General features: G+C 56.6%; 2 protein-coding genes across 3 annotated transcripts; both read right to left on the bottom strand.

Moving 5' to 3' along the window:
* Positions 1-393: 393 nt before the first annotated feature.
* Positions 394-13,816, bottom strand: HOXB8 (homeobox B8). 2 transcript variants are annotated; one of them, XM_035026921.1, is made up of 3 exons: positions 13,729-13,816; positions 2,148-3,124; positions 394-1,219 (listed from the first exon to the last, which is right to left on the bottom strand). In XM_035026921.1, the coding sequence occupies exons 2-3, from the start codon at positions 2,569-2,571 to the stop codon at positions 912-914; spliced, it is 732 nt and encodes a 243-aa protein (XP_034882812.1). In that variant the 5' UTR covers positions 2,572-3,124; positions 13,729-13,816; the 3' UTR covers positions 394-911. The 2 variants fall into 2 exon arrangements, with proteins under 2 accessions (XP_034882812.1, XP_034882813.1); XM_035026922.1 differs by having other exon boundaries at positions 394-1,216.
* Positions 8,424-15,971, bottom strand: HOXB9 (homeobox B9). Its single transcript, XM_035026920.1, has 2 exons — positions 13,729-15,971; positions 8,424-11,062 (listed from the first exon to the last, which is right to left on the bottom strand). Exons 1-2 carry the CDS (start codon positions 14,243-14,245, stop codon positions 10,827-10,829), a joined length of 753 nt encoding a protein of 250 aa, XP_034882811.1. The 5' UTR covers positions 14,246-15,971; the 3' UTR covers positions 8,424-10,826.
* Between the last annotated feature and the right edge of the window lie 1,527 nt (positions 15,972-17,498).

Here is a 17,498-nt window from a genome sequence, read left to right as displayed (position 1 = left end):
CCCAGCTCTGCAAGGCGCCGGGGGCAAATGAGGAGCGCGGGCCGGGCCAGTCTCGGGTTCTCGCTTGTAAACTTTATTGTAACTCTTCCGCCCTTTTCAGGCGCAGACAACAGAACAAAGTATAGAGGAACAACAAAATATATAATTAGCCCTCCCACCCCCCAATAAAGCAATTCACGGATACAGGATACATTCTCTTCACAGTAAACCTAAGAACACTTTTAACAATTGCCCACAGCGCGCATGCTAACTAAAGTAACCTCTTTTGAGAAACACTTAAGACGAAATTGCCAAACCAAAGGGGGGGGGGGGGTTGGGAGGAAAAGAGAGAAGCAAGAGAGAAAGCCAGCGAGCTAGGGAGGGCAGCGGGGAGAGAGGGGTTGGGAGGGGGAAATGAGGACGGAGAGAGAGAGAAAGAGAGAGAGAAGAGAGAAGAGAGAGAAGGAGAGGGAGACAGAAAGAATTACGGCGTGAATAGGCAGTTTCATGTTGTTGGGAGAACTTAGCAGAAATCGGTACTTCGGTCATTACAAAGAAGCACGTTCAAAGGAAAAAAGACCATTGCACAAGGAGGCTTTTTACACGGGGCGGGGGCGTGGGGGGCTCAGCCAGGCCGCAGCCGCTCACCCTCGCAGGGCGAGGGAGTCCTTGCTTAAAATCCTTTTCTTTCCCCCCCTCCCCGGCCCCCAAGAGAAGGGAAGGAGATCCACGGTAGCTCACACACAGAAGCTATTACGAGATACTACCACTAGCGGGGACTGGCGCGGCGGGGGACGCTGCGGCGGGAGGCCGGGCTCCGGGCCCCGCTCGCGGGGCCAGAGCTCTCTCGGGCGGGGGCGGGCGACGGCCGTGGCGTGGTCGGGGGACCCACGGACGGAGGGCGCCGCGGCCCTGGCAGTCCCAGCTGGAGCCTACTTCTTGTCGCCCTTCTGCGCGTCGCCCTCGTCCGCCGCCTCCGGGGCCCGCTCCAGCTTCTGTTTCTCCAGCTCCTCCTGCTCGCATTTGCTGCTGGGGAACTTGTCTTTGTTGTTCTCTTTTTTCCACTTCATCCTCCGGTTCTGGAACCAGATTTTGACCTGTCTCTCTGTCAGTCCCAGCGCATGCGATACCTCGATCCGCCGCTTGCGAGTCAGATAGGGATTAAATAGGAACTCCTTCTCCAGCTCCAGGGTCTGGTAGCGGCTGTAGGTCTGTCGGCCTCGCCTGCGTCCGGCGGCTGCTGGGAAGGGGGGAAAAGGCGCGACGGGGGGGGGGGGGGGGGGGGGGGGGCAGAGACGGAGAAGGTTGGAAGATTCGTGAACCAGCCTAAGAGACCAGTATAATAAGGGCAGGGGACCTTCTACCCCGTGCAGGGGCGGGGGCGCTGGGAGGCCGCGGTCAGCGGTCGCGGGGGGTGGTGGTGGTGGTGGTGAGAGGGATCAGACACCACTGAATCTAAGGGAGCCCCCTCCTCTGGTAACCAGCACCAGGGAGTTGGGTGGGGGTGGTTCAAATCTATTAAAAGTGCCATAAACTTTAGAAGGAAGGATGTGAAGGGTGGGGGCAATAAGAATAAAAAAAGCCCGGATGGGGACGAATGGACCCACCTTGAAAAGCCCCCAGAGCCTCTGCCCCAGAAGAAAAGTTTCTTCAGGGTAATTAAACTATAAAGCAATTGAGAAGTGCAAAAGTTGAGCGCCCCCACTCCCACCACCCTCTCTCCACTACCCCCATAAAACAGTAAAAGGGGGAAAAAAGGATGAGAAGAAGAAAAGTAAGGCAGGGTGAGGGGTTTATGGATTCAGGAAATGTCGCTTAGCGACCCCCCTTCAAGGGAAACAAAAAAGAAAGGAAGGAAGGGAGGGAGGGAGGGAGGGAGGAAGGGAGGGAGGGAGGGAGGGAAGAAGGAAGGAGGGAGGGAAGGAAGGAAAGAAGGAAGGAAGGAAAGGAGGAAGGAAGGGAGGAAGGAAAGGAGGAAGGGAGGAAGGAAAGGAGGAAGGAAGGGAGGAAGGGAGGAAGGAAGGAGGAAAGAAGTGGGAGGCGATCGGACCTGAGCAGGCACTTCTCCCAGGCGCTGGAGGAAATGCTCCGGGCCTGCCCGGCCCCCTGCCCGGCCTCGGGCCCTCTGGTCTCCCTTCCGCCCCCGGCCGGCCCAGACGCGAGCTCACCTTGCGGGCGCATCCAGGGGAAGAGCTGTGTGGGCGACGGGCTCTGCTCTGAACCCTCGGCCTCCTCGCCCAGGCCGCTGGCGGCCGCGAGCTTGCAGTCGGCGTACTGCACCAGGTCTGGATCCTGCGCACCAAACAGGCTCTGCCGCTGCAGCGGGTCGTAGCCGTAGAAGTTGCCCGGGTCCCCGTGGCACGCCACGGCGCACGGGTTCTGCTGGTAGGGAGCGGTGGACAGCGACGATGGCCCGTGGTAGAACTCCTGGATTTGCGACGGGTGCTGGAAGCTGCCGCCGCCGCTGGGACCGTACACCACGGTGGGTCGGCCGCCCAGGTCCTGGGCGAAGCCGCAGTCATAATAATTGGGGCGCAGGGACTCCCCGGTTTTGTATTTGGAGAACAGTGAGTTGACGAAATAAGAGCTCATTTTATTGAATTTTGAGGCGGCGGCGGCGGCGGCGGCTGTAGTTGGGGGCTGTTGGGGAGGGGGTGGGGAGGGGGAAAGGGAGGGAGAGAGAGAAAAAAAACGCGGATTCGCCGGCTCCTAGTCACCCTCGCCAGGAAAAGGAGAGGGAAAGGGAGGAGGGGGGAAAAAAAGAAAAGAAAGAAAAGGCGAAGATCTCGAAGCCGCCACACTTTTTGTGATTTCCAGGAATAGAAAAGGACAGCGAAGCCTCCAAAAGTCTAAGCTTGCATGGCAGCCGCAGCTCGCTCGCCCTCCCCCCACCCCCCACCCCCCAAACAAAAATATACCGCCACTTAAAGAGGTCCTCGCTTTACATTTCGAAGAAGGGATGCCAGTTCATAAACAGTTTTCGGTGATTTACTTCCCTGCAAATGAGTTGTTTCATATTTTGCACTGTCTTTTCATGATCATTTGCATCCATTAGAGACCCCGCATCCTATTGGCTTCTCCGTACTCCTCCCGGACAGAACGCAGAGCGAGGGCGCGAGCGAGAGAGAGCGAGCGAGAGAGAGAGCTAGAGCGAGAGAGCGCCAGGGAGTGAGGAGAGAGCGGAAAAAAAAAAAAAAAAGGAGGGGAAGAAAAAAAACACCCAGGGAGAGCGAGGGGGAGAGGGGGAGAGAGGGGGAGAGGGAGAGGGGGTGAGAGAGAGAATGAATACGGATTAAATCTGTTTAACTACCTACATTAATGAGATATCTCTTGCCTCACAACAAATCAAATACCTTCGCAGACCACCCCCAAAGACTGATGTGGGGGAGTCACAGAAAAAAAACACGCACACACACATACACAACGCGCCAGGCGTAGGCACGCTGTTAATTTCGCGATTTTAACGAGGCAGTTGGAGTCTTTTTAAATGTCAGGGTCGCTTCGGAAAAATGTAAAAGAACACGGTTTAATTGCGCCGAGTTTTAAAAGGTCCTATAAATGTAATTGGTATTTTAATACAAGTTATCAAATCATACAGCTTCCTCTCCTAAACATATTTTCAAACAAACGAGGTAGTCATATTTAAGGCTTTAATGATCAATTTCCTTATTATTGATAAACGTTTAACTATCGTGTGGAGGGAATTGGCTGGGTAACCGGCCCCCCAAAAACGGCTGTAAACTCTTTAACAAACTATAAAACGCAATAAAGCCGGAGTCTGTTGTTGTTTATGCCGCAGCGCATAAAAGCTGTTAGCATTTTACGAGTTCTTTCCTCTACAGCTATAAAACTGCAGCTTCGAACGCCCCGCCGCCCGACTGCAGCGCGGTGGGGGTGACGAAGCCGAAATGAGAACGATTATGGGTTTTTTCGGCGCAAACGGTGACTTTTCTGATTTCACCTCCTTCAGCTGGGGCCAGCACCTGCCCCTACCTACCCCCCCACAGCCCCCAAACCACCTCCTCTCTGCTCCACCCAGGCCACGCACCCACTCTCCCTCATTCAACAAACAAGCAGGATTTTCTCTGGAGAAGGGGTCCCGCAGGACATGAGGAGGGACCAGGAGGGGGGAAAGAAACTTTCTGCTTAATGGGCAGTGGTGAAGCAGGGAGCAAAGTTCGCCCAGCAACCTCCAAATCCGCAGCTGTGCACAACCTCCTTGGCCTGGAGAGAAGTGCTGGGATGGAGAGAAGGGTCTCCAGTCAGCGCTTTGGGGGACCAACTTTGTGAGATGGGAGAGGGGCCTGGTGCCACTGGCAGGATGACACCCAGCTGGGCAGTCCCACTCCTGCACCGAGGCCTTGGGACCTACTAACCAAGTTCAACTGGCTCCCCAACCTTCCAGCCCAGCCCTCCACACCTTCTGCGGCACCCTAGGGTGAGGGGGCACCACCGAGCCCATGAGCACATCAAAGGGAGGGAAGGGCCATGGAGGCCGCTGCGGGACACTGAGGCCCAGGTGCTTGGTTTGAGGCTTGCGTTCCTGTCCTCTCCTCCGCTCTAGGTAGAGGCTGCAGAGTGTATGTATGGGGCGGGGGAACTTGTAGCTTTCAGCGACCTTTGAGCCATCATCACTACCTAAACTGACCTTGGGGTAGAGGGGATTTGGATGCAGCAAGGCCACAGAGTCCCCATTTTCTCTCCTCTCCCCTTGGGGAGCCTGTAGTTAAACCCAACTCTCTCTCCAGACCTGGGGACCTGGGGCCTGAGGCACAGCCTAGAAGGCCGAGCTGCGTGGGCACCACCCCCTCCTGCCTTTGCCTTCCCCAGCCTGTCTGGCCTACGGAGGGTGGTGGCCAGGTTCTCGAAGGCGCCAGTCCCAGGGTTCCAACCAATGGCTTCCTGAATCGGCTCACTGGCCAAGGAATGGAAAGAAAGAAGGGAAGGAGAGAGAGGGAGAAAGAAGGAAAATTTCTAGTAACAAAGGTAGAGGCTTCACAAATACATTCAAGCCATTGTTTATTCACCAGAGAGTGGTTTGCTTTTGGAAGGGTGCTTTGGGGGGGGGGATCCCATTTACCCCAACCTTTGTAAAAAATGAAATCATCAGCTTTTTCCAAGGGGAAGTTCCCAGTAGAGCCACTTGGTCCTTCAAAAGTGAATCGGGAGAATGGGAGAGGGGCTGAAAGGGAACAGAGAAGAGGCGGGGAGAGAACCAGGGTCTTGGATTTTCAGTGCGAGGCTGAGGGGGTGGTGAGGCAGCTGGAAGGCAGAGTTAAGTTGTTGCCGAAGAGAACATTTTTATCAAGTGCGGGGGATTTTATGGTCATGATTTGAGGACTCACCGGTGAGGGAGAAATTCAATGGCTTGTTCTAAATCATCCCTACACCGTGCCAGAAATTCCTGATGGAAGGAAAATGTTTCTATTATAAGAAAAAACAAGAGCAAGGAGATAATTTATAAACACCCAACGGAGCGCAGATTTATTAGAGAAACTCAAGTTGAGAAACTCCGCTTGCCTCTTTGCACCAGGTCCTGGGGGAAGAGAAGAGAGACCGCGGCGGGGCTAATTTTAAGGAGGGGGCTGTGTGTTTCTCAGGCAGGTTTGTCCGGATGGGGGACACGGATCAGGCTGGGCCGGGAGGAAATGGGAGATTTGGAATTAAAAGGGTTATGGGCAGACAGCGCGCGGGTCTCAGAAGGAAAATTGCCCGAGTCCAGGCCTCCAGCTGCTAAATTGCGAAAGGACCCTTGTCCCCTAGGTTTGCCGGGGCCGCGGCGCACGGAGCCTGAGCTCCCACCTGGAAACCACCGAACGCGGCGAGAATCGGGCTCCTGCTTCCTGCCGCCGTGCCTTCTCCCACATCCATCCGGCAAACGCACACTTTTTGGGCTGCCCAACTTGGGGCGCGCAGAACAACCGAGAAAACATACGAGACCTCCCCGCGCCTCGCGGTCCTGGGGAGCCCCTGCCCCGCGCCTGGCTCACCCGGCGCGCGCCCAGCCCCGGACGCGTACAAAGGCTCTGAAGCCTCTGTCCGTGCTGATCCGCTCCGCCCGCTTTGGGCACCTCCGAATCCCCACCAAAGCCGGGGATCTATTCCACCCCCCCCAAGGTGTACCCCACACACCGCGGGCTGGCTCACCCGGTTCCCTCTGCTGCTGATCCCGTTTCGGGGCAGCTTCCTCTCCATCCGACCTTCTTCTGCCCGCTCGACCCTTTCACCTGACCTGCTCACCCGCATCCGCAGATATTCCTCTAGCCCCCCTCCCGGAAAATCTCATTTTTCCGAACTAATTCTCCTCTTTTATTTTGCCCATTTTTCTTTTATTATTATTATTATTACTATTCCCCGTTTTCATGCATTTGTTGCCCCACCGACCACAGAAACTGGGTGAGAAGCACTGAGACCTCCTCCTGGGGAAAACTCAGAAAATTGACCATTGGGGGGGACGCAGTACGCTATATCTGAAATCTATAAAACGGGGGGAACGGCCATAATGAACCCTATATTTTTATTACGCGCAAATTATTCATGACTTTCGGTAGCGCTCAGTTCACAGACTCAGGGCCGACCAAGGTGCGATGTGCAGCCGCCAGAGTCCGCAGCCTTCGCTCCGGGGATTTTCGCGTGGAGCAAGGGTGCCATCTAGCGGCCGTCCTGAGAAAAGGCGCCGCCGCCGCCACCGGTTCGGCCAGTTTCTCCGGAGAGCCAGCCACCGAGGCGACAAGCGCGAGAAACTTTCATTATTAGCAGAAAAGGGGGAGGGAAACGAGAGCAGGCGAGAGAAAAGACATCGGAAATCAGGGAATGGCTCATGAAATTGTGCAGATAAGCTAAAAAAAAAAAAAAGGCGAGGGGGGTAAGGAGGGAAAAAAGAAACCATAAGCTTTTTTCCTCTCGTACTGACCCCCGCCCCCCAGCAAGCCCCTAATTTCTGGCGGAGACCGCCAGGCAGTGCGCCCTTTATGGCCCGTAAAAGGGGGGAGCCGAGCACTTTTCAAACCCAACACGATTGTTTCAAATTCTGAGGAGAAACAATTGGGCTTTTTTTGCGGGGCGGGGTGGGGGGGAGAGAAGAGGCCTGGGAGGGTGGGAGGGGGCTGTAAAAGGATCAAGAGGCTGCCCGCGCCCAGACGTCTGGCCCCGCCGGACCCGTGTGTGTGTGTGTGTGCGCGCGCGCGTGTGCGCAGGGGGCTTCTCGTTTAGGACGCCCGATTCTGGAGGGGGTGTGAAGAACAAAGAGAAGAGTCCGAATTGCGTTCTCTGAAGCTTGTGTGACAACAAAGTGTTCTTCCCTCCCCAGTCCCCCTTCTCCCCTCTTTGCCCCCTGGGCGCCCCCCCCCAAACCCCAAGCCCCGCGGCCCGGGACGGGTGAGGGTGGGGGCTCCGGAGCCTGGCCCCACCCGTTCGCCCGCCAGCCCCAGAGCCCAGGCCCAGCTGCGGCTCTTGCAGCTCCGGAAAGTTTCCCCTCACTGTTTGCTTTGCTGCTGTTTAGTTTCTTAACCTTCAGAAATTTATACGCTATAAACTTTTATAGCGGTCATATTCTTTTATTGCTGCGCACACGGCACTGAATTCCTCTCCCGGCTTCTCCGTCTCGCACTCTCGCGCTCTCCCCCTCTGAATCTCTCGCTCTCTTTTATGACAACAGATTTCCCCATCCCCGGCTTCCCAGCCTCCGCATCTTCGCCTTTGTTTGTCTTTCAAGAAGCCACCCCGGGCTCGGGACGCAGACGCCGCCGGAGGCTTCCCCGGGAGGCCTCGCGCCCCCTGTCCCGCCGCTCTCCGTCCGGTTCCAGCCGCGCCTTTGCGTTTCTTCTCGGCGGAAGCTTGCCTGCTCGGCTCTCCCTCCGCGCCCGCTCGCTCCAGGGCGCCCAGGATGGGGAGGGAGCCTAGTCTACACAAGCTCTAAAGCGAGATTCATTTTATAACCCGAATGGAACCCTCCTCGGAGGACCGTACCCAGGGCCGTACCCAGGAGCTTCGCTTTCTCCTGCCTTTGGCTGTCTGTCCGATTATATCTTTCGTTCGCTGGAGAGGGGTAGGCCTGGCCTTTCCGCTTCCAGGCGCCTCTCGCTCGGGCCATGCTTTGTCCCCACCTCTCCCCCAACCCTCGGGGGCTCGGCGGGCTGCAGCGCCGCTGGGATGGGCCTGGCGGGAGGCTCCGGCGGCCGGCCGGCACCCCAGCGCCAGCCGGGCGGGCAGAAGCCCAATCCGAACGCCTGGCTGAGACGGGCAAGGCCGCGGGGAGCAGCGATCTTCCTAAGAGGCTCTGGAGGGGATGCCACGGTCTGATGGGGACAGAAAGGTGCCTCTGGCAACCACATTTAGTTTTGGGGTCCGACTGGGGAGTGATTTTTTTCCCCCCTCTGGAGACACTTCTGTTGCACTCCCAATCTCCTCTCCCTGCCTATCTATGGGAGCTGCCTGCCCAGGCCTCTCCTCTTACCAAACCACCCGCTTTCCACCAAGGCTGCTACCCTGTGGCTCAAATCCGAGCCTCAGATTCCAGGTGGGGGCCAGAACCCTCAGAGGTTCACTCCTTTTGAGCAGAAGGAAGGACAGCCTGGTCTTCCTAAGGCCTCTATCTAGGCCCAGTCGCCCAGCTGCAGGGAATGGGTGAAGGAAGTTAGTGCCCAAACCAAGGTGATGTTCTCGGGCAGCTGAGAGAGGAACTGCTTCCAGCAGTGGCAGGGCAGGCCTTGCCTTCCCTCTGGCTCTGGAGTTGGTAGGGAGGTCTCCAGTGCCACTTTGGAGGAAGATATTGCTCACTGCAGACGAGACCCGTCTCCAAACCACTCATCTTTCCTTCCATCCCCCTCCGGTCTCCCAGCTCTCCTGCTGAAAGGCTCTTGCTCACTTTAAGCAGAGGTCTTGGGACCTTGGGTCCAGACCAGTTCTCAGCTCCACCAGGAAGCCTGCTCTGTGCAAGGTCTAAGGAGACACCTCTTGGGCCCGGGAGTCTCTGTTTTTTCCAAGCTGCCCTCTTGGAACTAGGACCTCTACCTCTGGCCAGGTGAGGAGAGCCAACAGAGAATGAGACACAAGGAGAGATTTATTTTCTAGAGTGATATATATTTTTTTGTTCTTTTTCTTGTTTTTTTTTTTTCTTCCAAAACAAACAATCAGAGCTCTAGGCCCCTTGCCCTCCCCGTTCCCACCCACAACCCTCCCATATAAGCGACAACTGAAAACAGACGAGACGATCACCCCCAAAGAAATCACAAAACACAGCACAATTTCACGACAGCCACCGACAAAGCAAAAAAAGTTCTACTGGAATGTCCCCTTGCAGGGTCGGGAGAAGCAGGAGCAAGAAGAGTTCATGGAATTGAAGGGGACTGGACAGATGAGGGAGCAGAGGGGAAGAAGGGAAGCAGAGAGTAAGCTTCGGGCCGATGCTTAGGTGCGATCTCGCCTCTTTCCTTTGCACGCGGGACCGCGTTGCCCAGAAGCGCGCGCAGCAGCCGAGCAGACCGCCATCCAGGCCCGAGTTGCGGGATGCAAAGGCCGGCGCCGGGGCAGGTCTCGTTCTGCGCTGGGGCAGGCAGCCGCCGAGCCCCTGGCTCCTCCGCTTGGGTCGAGAGGTGGGCAGGATGGGGAGGAATGCGCCAGGCTCCTCGCGCTGGAGCCTTTGCTCCTCCCGGCCCTCCACAAGTTATCCCGGAAGGGAGCTTGGGAATCGATTCACAATAAATTCTCAATAGGACTCTCCCGACCTGGCTTTCCTGCCTCTAGTAGGGTTGAGCTAGGAGGGGATGGAGGGTGGATTGGGGGGGGCGGGGGTTTCTACAAGGGGCGGCTTAACTCGCTGGTGCAAGGTGGATTTGGCCGAACAGAGTTGATTTCAGAGCTGGGGAGGATGTGGAAGGATGCAGGGCCGGTGGAGAGCAAGAGAAGCTACAGTCTCTGTCAAGCGGGGCACAGATGAACGGACAGACGACATTGTCAAGGCTTACGACCCACGATTTGACCTCCTTTTGTTGGAAGGAGAGGAAAACAACATGCAGAATTAAACATTTCCTGCAACAAAATGTGTGTGTGTGTGGAACACCTTCATAAGTCCTAGGATACCTTCATAAGACCACTGCTGCCTTTCCTTGCCCCTTCTAGCCCCCCAGCTTGGGGGCTGAGTTTACCCCCATTTGCCCTTGGGTCCAGAGGGGGTACAGTTGGGGATTCCATAGAGATGGTATTGTGATGCTGAGCCCTTTGGGCTGCAGAGCCTCATTCAGGAATGTGTCTCTAGACATCTTCTTGATGTGTTACTTGTGCCAAAGGTAAAATCTGGGCTTGCTGGTGGTCTGAGGGCTGTTCTGCCAGATTTGGGGTGCAATGGTCTGAATTTGGGGTGTCACTTCATTGAGTGTTGGCTGTGAGCTTTCCCCGTTATTACTGTGGGCTCCAGGCTTTATGTATGTGGGCTTCTTTTGGGCTGTATGCAGTTGGAGTGTCCCTGGGTGACTTTGGGGTGGGTGCAGGTAGGGGGTGGAGATAGGTAGGCTGGAAGTGAGGGCCTGGGGCTTCCCAGAAAAATTAAGGGGATTGCTAGGGGGGCTTGACTAGGGTCTCTCTTTCCTTGTGGCCCATCACCTTGTTAGAAGCCAACTACATGTCTACCTTCTAAATCAACAAAACTTCCTTCTGAGGCTCAGGAAGAAGAGAAGGACAGGTAAAAGGGCAAAGGAAAGGAGATGCTCTAGATGCAGAAAAGGACTTGGAGGAGAAAGACTCCCTTCCCCATTCACTTGAATACATCCCAGACAGCACTGGCCCTGTAGCCATCACTTATAAATACGTGTGAGATGGGGAAGGGGCGGGGAGGGCTGGGGGGGGGGTCTTCACTCTTTGCCCTGTTCCTTATTCATTTTCTTCATTTTCATCCGCCGGTTCTGAAACCAGATTTTGACTTGTCTCTCACTCAGATTGAGGAGTCTGGCCACTTCGTGCCTACGGTCCCTGGTGAGGTACATATTGAACAGAAATTCCTTCTCTAGCTCCAGCGTCTGGTATTTGGTGTAGGGACAGCGCTTTTTCCGGGAAGAGCGAGCGTGCAGCCAGTTGGCGGAGGGGTTGGCTGAAAGAGAAGCAGCGATAGAATCAAAGAAAGGAAGGGGGGATGAAAGGCCCCCATGTTCTCCTTCCAAAAGGACGTACCCCTGGCCTCCACTCCCCATCTTGCATTGCAGAGAAGGGACCTGGGCCTTCAAGTTCCCAGAAGGCGTCCCAGAGATGGGCCAGGAGTTGCTATTGACACCTTCAGGTGAGAGTTACTTGGACAGAGTGGAGCTAAACACGTACCAGGCTTCTCAGCATTTCCAAAGCTTTGCCTGCCTCCGGTCCTCTCTCAATCTCTTTCTCCACTTGGGTCCCCACTGGTCAGGACTCAGGTCAAAGCCCAACATGGCTAAAGCAGCCCCCCCACACAAACACACTGGCATCACCAGACTAACCAGAGGTGGTTGACCTGGAGGGTCCTGGCCTTGGGTCTGGGGGCGTTAGAGTAGGGTTGGGCTGGGGGAGAGGGGCTTCTATTCAGCCACAGCTGAGAAACCTCCTGGCTCTCCAGCCCAGTCAGAGTGCACCCTGCCTTAATCACAAGCTTGCATCCCTTGGCCACATGGCAGCAGGCATGTGTGTCTGTAGATAACTTGTCCCCCCACCCTCCACGCACACACCGCAAACATGGGTCTGCACTTAGAGACGCAAACATCCAGCACACTCCAATTCACATGCAACCCAATTGCAACCATTTATCAACTCCAGCCTGTGGACAAGGGAGCGCCAGGGGCTCACAGATAACTTATGGTTGCAATAGTCTCTCCTTTTCCGCTCCTGCTCAGCTCGCAGTTTGGTTAAAGCAAGTTCAGGGAAATTGGGAAGCAAGATTGCTCCAGTCCCAAGGTGGGGAGCCATGGATGATGTGGGGGTAACAGAAAGCCCTTCACAGCACACCTAACTCCAACTGGTTCCATGTGAGGAAGAGCAGAGAAAGGGGTACTTGAGTGGGGGGCGGGGAGAGGAAACAAAAATATATACAGGCTTGTCTCCTTTACCGTCTCTCTCCCTACCCTCCTGAACTCAGAAAAGTTGCCAAATAAAGCAGACCCAATTAAAAATAACAGCCACCCTTTGCTAGATTCTTCTCCCCAAATGAAAAGCACTGAATATATTTTTAAAAAATAATCTGGTTCCTCCTACACTAAGTACCGTGTCTTACCAATTTGCAGTGCTATTTCCTTAATGTGATTGCCTGGGATGGGACCCGCAGCCGCATTAAATATGAAAGAGGAAAAAAACTGTTAATAATTGATCCTAGCCAAACCACGGCCTTGCAGTAATGGGCTTTCCAGGCAGAGTTTGGAGCTTTGGGGTGGGGGGTTCTGTTTGGGTGTGAGCCGGGAGGTTTTGGGAAGAGCCTGTGTTACCCAAACGCTAGTTCTGGTTCTTAACCTCGGCTGGCTGGAGGAGGTAGCACCCTGCAGGGACCTCAGGGGAGTGGGACAGCCCTCTATCCTCCAGCAGACGAGGACGCCCCAAAGGGCCTGTGGGCTACTATGTTGATGGGAAATCTGGCAGGGCAAGGAGAGACGAAAAAAATCTGACCCTCGCTCCCCCAAAAGAGTAAGGGGTGAGGACTTGTTCCCGCCAGCCTGGGGGTTATTGTTTGGAGCTAAGAGCCCCCAACCAATTTGCCTTTCTCAGCCTTACAAACGAAAAATATGAGACTCGCCCCCCACTCCCACATCCAGCCAGCAGCACCTCCTGGAAATTAGCCAGACTTGGGTTCCTGGCGGGGGTGCTTCTGGAGGAGTGGGAGATGAGGAGTAACTACCATCGGAGGGTAAAGTTCTCCACCTTTCCGCAAGCCTCTCTTCCCACCCTCCCCCCCCACCCTTCCTCTCCCCAGGGTCCCTTCGGGATCTCTCCTTCTCCACTCTGGCTGTCGGCCCCGAAGTTCAGAAGCGATTCCCGGACTCCCCGAGAGGCGGACAGCTCCGGCTGGGGCTAGGGAGCCCCGCGGCGCGCAGCGGGGGCTGCAGAAAAGGAAGCTGCAGCCCGGGCGAGGATGCCAAGGAGGGGAGGGGGCGGCCGGAGGGAAGGCTCCCGGGGAGGGGCCGGCGCATCCGGGGAGGGGGCTCAGTCACCGGGTCCTGGGCTTCCCCGCCCCTCCCGGCGCCGGCTGCGGACCGTGAGCGGCTACTGCGCGAGATCTGCTAGAACGATCCTCCGCCAAGCTGTTGCATCGCAAATAAAATCCTAATGAGCCCCCTCCCACTTCCCCTTGGCCGGCTTTTACGGTCTGCGCGTGGCGCGGGGAGCTCTGCCAGCCGCGCGGCCCTGGGCAGCCCCGCGCGGGCTCCCGGCCTCGCTGGCCGCCGCCCGGTCCCCGGCCCCGCCAGCCCCTCTCCCCGGCCGGCGGTCGTCAGCCTCCTCCCCGGGCTCTGAGCCCGAGCCCCGGGGGAGTGGGGGAAGGGAGGCCGAGAGAGCAGCGAGGCGGTGCCTGCGCCCCAGTTCCCCTCCCGGACGCGGAGCCGTGGGGGCGGCGCTCCTCCAGCGGCCTGTCTGCCCTTCGGGGACACCCCGCTTGCTCGCCTCCTTGCTCCCTCTTCCCTCCTCCCCCGCTCGCTCTCCGGCCACCGCCGCGGTCTCCCTTCACATTGTCCGCAGTTTATTGCCTCTCCCCTCCCCTCCCCCTCGCCTGGCCTTCGGCCTGGTATTTCCTCACTTTTTATAACTTACTTTGATCCGGCCTCTCTTTGTCCTCGCTTCCTTCGCAAATTTTATTGTCCCCGTAGCCGGGTCTTTGATTAGACAGGACGGCCTCCCTGCCCGCCGAAGTTTCCAAACTGTACTCGGGCGTGCCCTGTTTGAGCAGCTCCCCAGGCGCGCCCAGCAGCGGCTCCGCCTTCACCGCCGCCTGGCCCTGCCCGGGAGCAGCTTCGCCGCGCGGCGCCGGCTCCAGCCAGGTGCGGAGGTACCTGCTCTCGGCCGGCGGGACGCCCTGGGGCTGCAGGTAGGGGTGGTAGACGGACGGCAGGCTTGCGGACGCGTGCGGGCTCAGCGGCGCCCAGGAGGCGCCGAACACCGGCGCTTTGGGCTGGAAGCTGCACGAGGGGAACTCCAGGTGCTCCGCGTGGCCCGGCTGCCGGGGGCTCGCGTACTGGCCGGAAGGAAACTTGGCTGGAGGAGCGTCCTCACTCTCGTGACTTATGATCGAGTCGACATAATAGCTGCTAAGCGTCCCAGAAATGGACATTCTCAGACATTATCCGGGCGCTCGCAGGGGGAAGGGAAGCGCTCGCGCGGCGGCGCCCAAGCAGGGAGAGGTGGCACCCAGACCGGTGTGAGGGCTTTCGGACGCGACCCCCCCAGCCCCCCACCCTCCCACCCCCACCCCCTGCTCAACTTCTCAGCCAACAAAGTACAGTGGAGCAGCCCGGCTCAGCGCTCCTTGCAAAATGATTGGTCAAAGTTTTTCCGACTGCCTGATAAAGCGTCAGCTCCAACATAAATCAATCGGGCGAGGGGGCTGCGCTCTCGCTGTCATCCGTCCGCACCGCATTCCATATCGAGGATGGATTGTTTTATGCTGATGCAATGTGCTATCACGTCAGGGCTCCGGCGGCCACGTAACCTCAGCCCGAGCTGCCGGCCGCCCGCCCGCCCGCGCCCCCCCCCTTTTGCAGGAAGGGGGGTTGTTCTCGACATGGGGCGGCGGGGGCGGAGGAGAGGCGGAGGGAAAGCAGCGGGCTGCCTCGGGAGGGATGCAGGCTGTGGAGCCCTCTCCCCAGGCGGGTCCGGGAGGAAGCGAGGGCGAGCTGGGCAGAGGGAGGGAGAGAGCCAGCCTGGGGCGCAGACCGAGAGGCCCACAGCATAATTAAAGAGGAGGTGGTCCTCTCCGCCCCCCCCAAAGCACGGCCACTCCACCCCGCAGGCCTCGTTTCCTCTCCTCTGTCCCCTTGACACAAGATGTTTATTAAACAGCGGTGCAGCGGCAATCCATTGGAGATGAAGTAAAGGGGATGGGGGAGAAGTTGGGGGGGTTATAGGGCGTTATCCGCTTTGGAGGGTTCTCTGTGACTATGTTGGGAGGTTTACAGGCCTGGGAGCTTCTCCTGACCCCTCCGTAGCTGAGAGAGGAGACAGGGGAATCAAAGGGGGTGCGTGTCCAATGATCTGGTCCTAAAATTTAGCTATCCTAAAATCAGAACCTACATGAGGTTGAAGGTATTCATCAGGCTCTGGAAAGTTGAGCCTCTAAAAGAGTTTAATACAACTAGCCAAAGCTCCTTGAAATTTCTAGGGCCTCTCTCTGGCCCTGCTCAGAGGGAAGTATGGGGTTCCGGGGGAGGGGGCATAGCCATGACTCCTTCCCTTCCCTGGTAACTGCCCAGGCCCTTAAAATTGCCCATTGGGGGAGCTGAATGTGAGAAAGGGTTAAGGGAACTTCCCTAAAGTGTCAGCAGAGCAGAGGTATGGACAGGGGTCCCATGGTTATCTCCCCTGACACCCAGGGAAGAAGGGGACCAGTGAGTTTTTGCCTCTTCTGGATGGCTCCTCTCGCCCGGCATCGCCGTCCTGATAGATTTCCAAATATCGGTATTAGGTACCAGTGTAGACAGAGAGCCTGCGGGTCAGTCTCCCGACCACCCGTCGCCTTCCCTCCTGTGAACTCTGGCTGCAGCTTTCAGATAGCCCGTTTTATTGGTATCTACTATGCGGCCCTGCGCTGGGACTCCCCTGGGGCCACCGGCTGGCTTCCTGGCTCATCTCCCAGCCGCTGTTCTTCCAGCTTCTGCCCTGGGTACAGTCGCTTCTTGTGATGTAGGCACACAGGGAGGCACAGCCCCTGGACAGAACCGATTCTCCTCCGGGTGGGTTTAGGAGCAGGCTGGGGCGGGTTTTCTCAGCATTGCCGGGCCCTGGGCCCTCAACCGATAGGCTGTTCCCAGCCCTGTCCTTTTAACAAAAGCGGGGCCATTCTAATTTGAGGTTTTATCTTTTTGGCCATGTACCCCTCTGCCGTGCAGAAGGCTGCGGATCACCTCTGTGCACACACACAGACACACTCCCTCCCGCTTTTCTTTTCCAAATGAAGCCATCTCGTGTCATTACGTGTGAAATATGAGGGTGAAGCGCCATATTTCTTCACATTATGGCGATTTCAAAATGATTTTTTAAAGATCAATGCCAGCGCCGAGCCGGCCCCCTCCTCTTCCACCCCAGCTCTCCGAGGGCGACAGCCCAGCAGACCGGGAACCAAACGGCGTGAAGATCTGCTCTTTCCATGGGACCCAAGTGGGGAAACAAAAATCCGATGCAAATTCTTCTAAGTAGCGGTTGGACGCTTAGGAAAGTCCAGGGAGCTCCCCGGACTCGACAGCGAAAAAGCTGCGCGCAGAGCGAATGAATCACAGTTAAGGCAAAGCACCTGTTCTCGATTTGCCAGATGTATGGAGTCTGCTGTTGGCTTTACCTGTAATAAATATATTCTTCAAAGAAAAAAAAACCCTCTCCTGCCGTAAATAATGGTGTTATGAAGCATGGCGGGCTGAGTATATGACTTTCTGTAGTATATAAATTAGGGCCCAAAAGGCCATATGGACTGTGGGCAGGGCCTTTTTTATTTATAGAAAAGCCACAGTGCTGGGCTGTTCTTAAAACCCAGGCCGTGCAGGCGCTGGGCTCTGACTGCGGCCCTTCTGGTTCCCATTCCCGGCCCAGACTTTGATGCTGCCTCTCTTTGCAATAAGAGAAGTCCAGAGGGACACTTAGTTTAGGGAAGAAGTTAGAGGATGAACATTTGGGCTCAGGACTTGTGCCCCATAAGGGTGGAGAGTCCCAGCAGACGGGGGGCTAAGTTTGTGAGTTGCTGTCTGTATGGGGAGTTGCTCCTAAGCCCTGGTAGCTCCCAGGTACTGGGTAAGGAGGAGACCCAGGCCTCTTTCCTGAGACCAGAGCTTCACCTTTGCTCATAAAACTGGAGGGTGGGGACAATTTCAAAATGACAGGTTTTGAGGTCTCTGTCTTCTCAGGATAGGGAACTCTGGAGCGAAGGGAATGAGCAAGCACCCACGCCCTGGACCCTTCACCCCAGCTCTCTTCCCTCCAGGTGGGGATGCAGATGCATCAAGCAATAGTCCCACCCTAGCCAGGCTTTCTAGAAAACACTGCTGCCCCAAACTGGAGCTCAACTCCAGCTCAGGGAAAGGGTTAAAGTGTCAGCTGGGAGGGAGCCCCTTGTCTGGGTGCTCTGAGGGTCTGTGGATGCCCTGAGAACCTTGTTTCCTCTCCCAAACAATGGTACCCACCGTGGAGGAGGGAGGCAAACAGGATTGCTGCCCCTGGAGTCCAGCTTCTAAAGATGCTTAATAGAGAGGTTGCTTGAGTGGGGGGATCACTTTGTCCGGAGAGCAAACTGCTCCCCACCCCACCCTAGATCCTAAAGAGAAAGAAGGAAAACCTTGCCTTCCCTCGCAGGCTCTAGCCATTCCCAGCACAGGAGCTGC

Source organism: Mirounga leonina, unplaced genomic scaffold, assembly GCF_011800145.1.
Source record: "Mirounga leonina isolate KUSES-001 unplaced genomic scaffold, KU_Mleo_1.0 Mir_200, whole genome shotgun sequence".
Classification (NCBI taxonomy): domain Eukaryota; kingdom Metazoa; phylum Chordata; class Mammalia; order Carnivora; family Phocidae; genus Mirounga; species Mirounga leonina.
Note: the sequence above shows the minus strand (reverse complement) of the source record. Positions and strands in the feature narration are given on the sequence as shown.

Excerpts from the sequence above, each read along its gene's own strand:
- HOXB8 (XM_035026921.1), bottom strand. The coding sequence starts at position 2,571 with ATGAGCTCTTATTTCGTCAACTCACTGTTCTCCAAATACAAAACCGGG. Across the intron at positions 1,220-2,147 it reads CCCCTGGATGCGCCCGCAAG|CAGCCGCCGGACGCAGGCGA; the intron begins GTGAGCTCGCGT and ends CCCCCTTCCCAG.
- HOXB9 (XM_035026920.1), bottom strand. The coding sequence starts at position 14,245 with ATGTCCATTTCTGGGACGCTTAGCAGCTATTATGTCGACTCGATCATA. Across the intron at positions 11,063-13,728 it reads CAAAGAGAGGCCGGATCAAA|CCAACCCCTCCGCCAACTGG; the intron begins GTAAGTTATAAA and ends CTTCTCTTTCAG.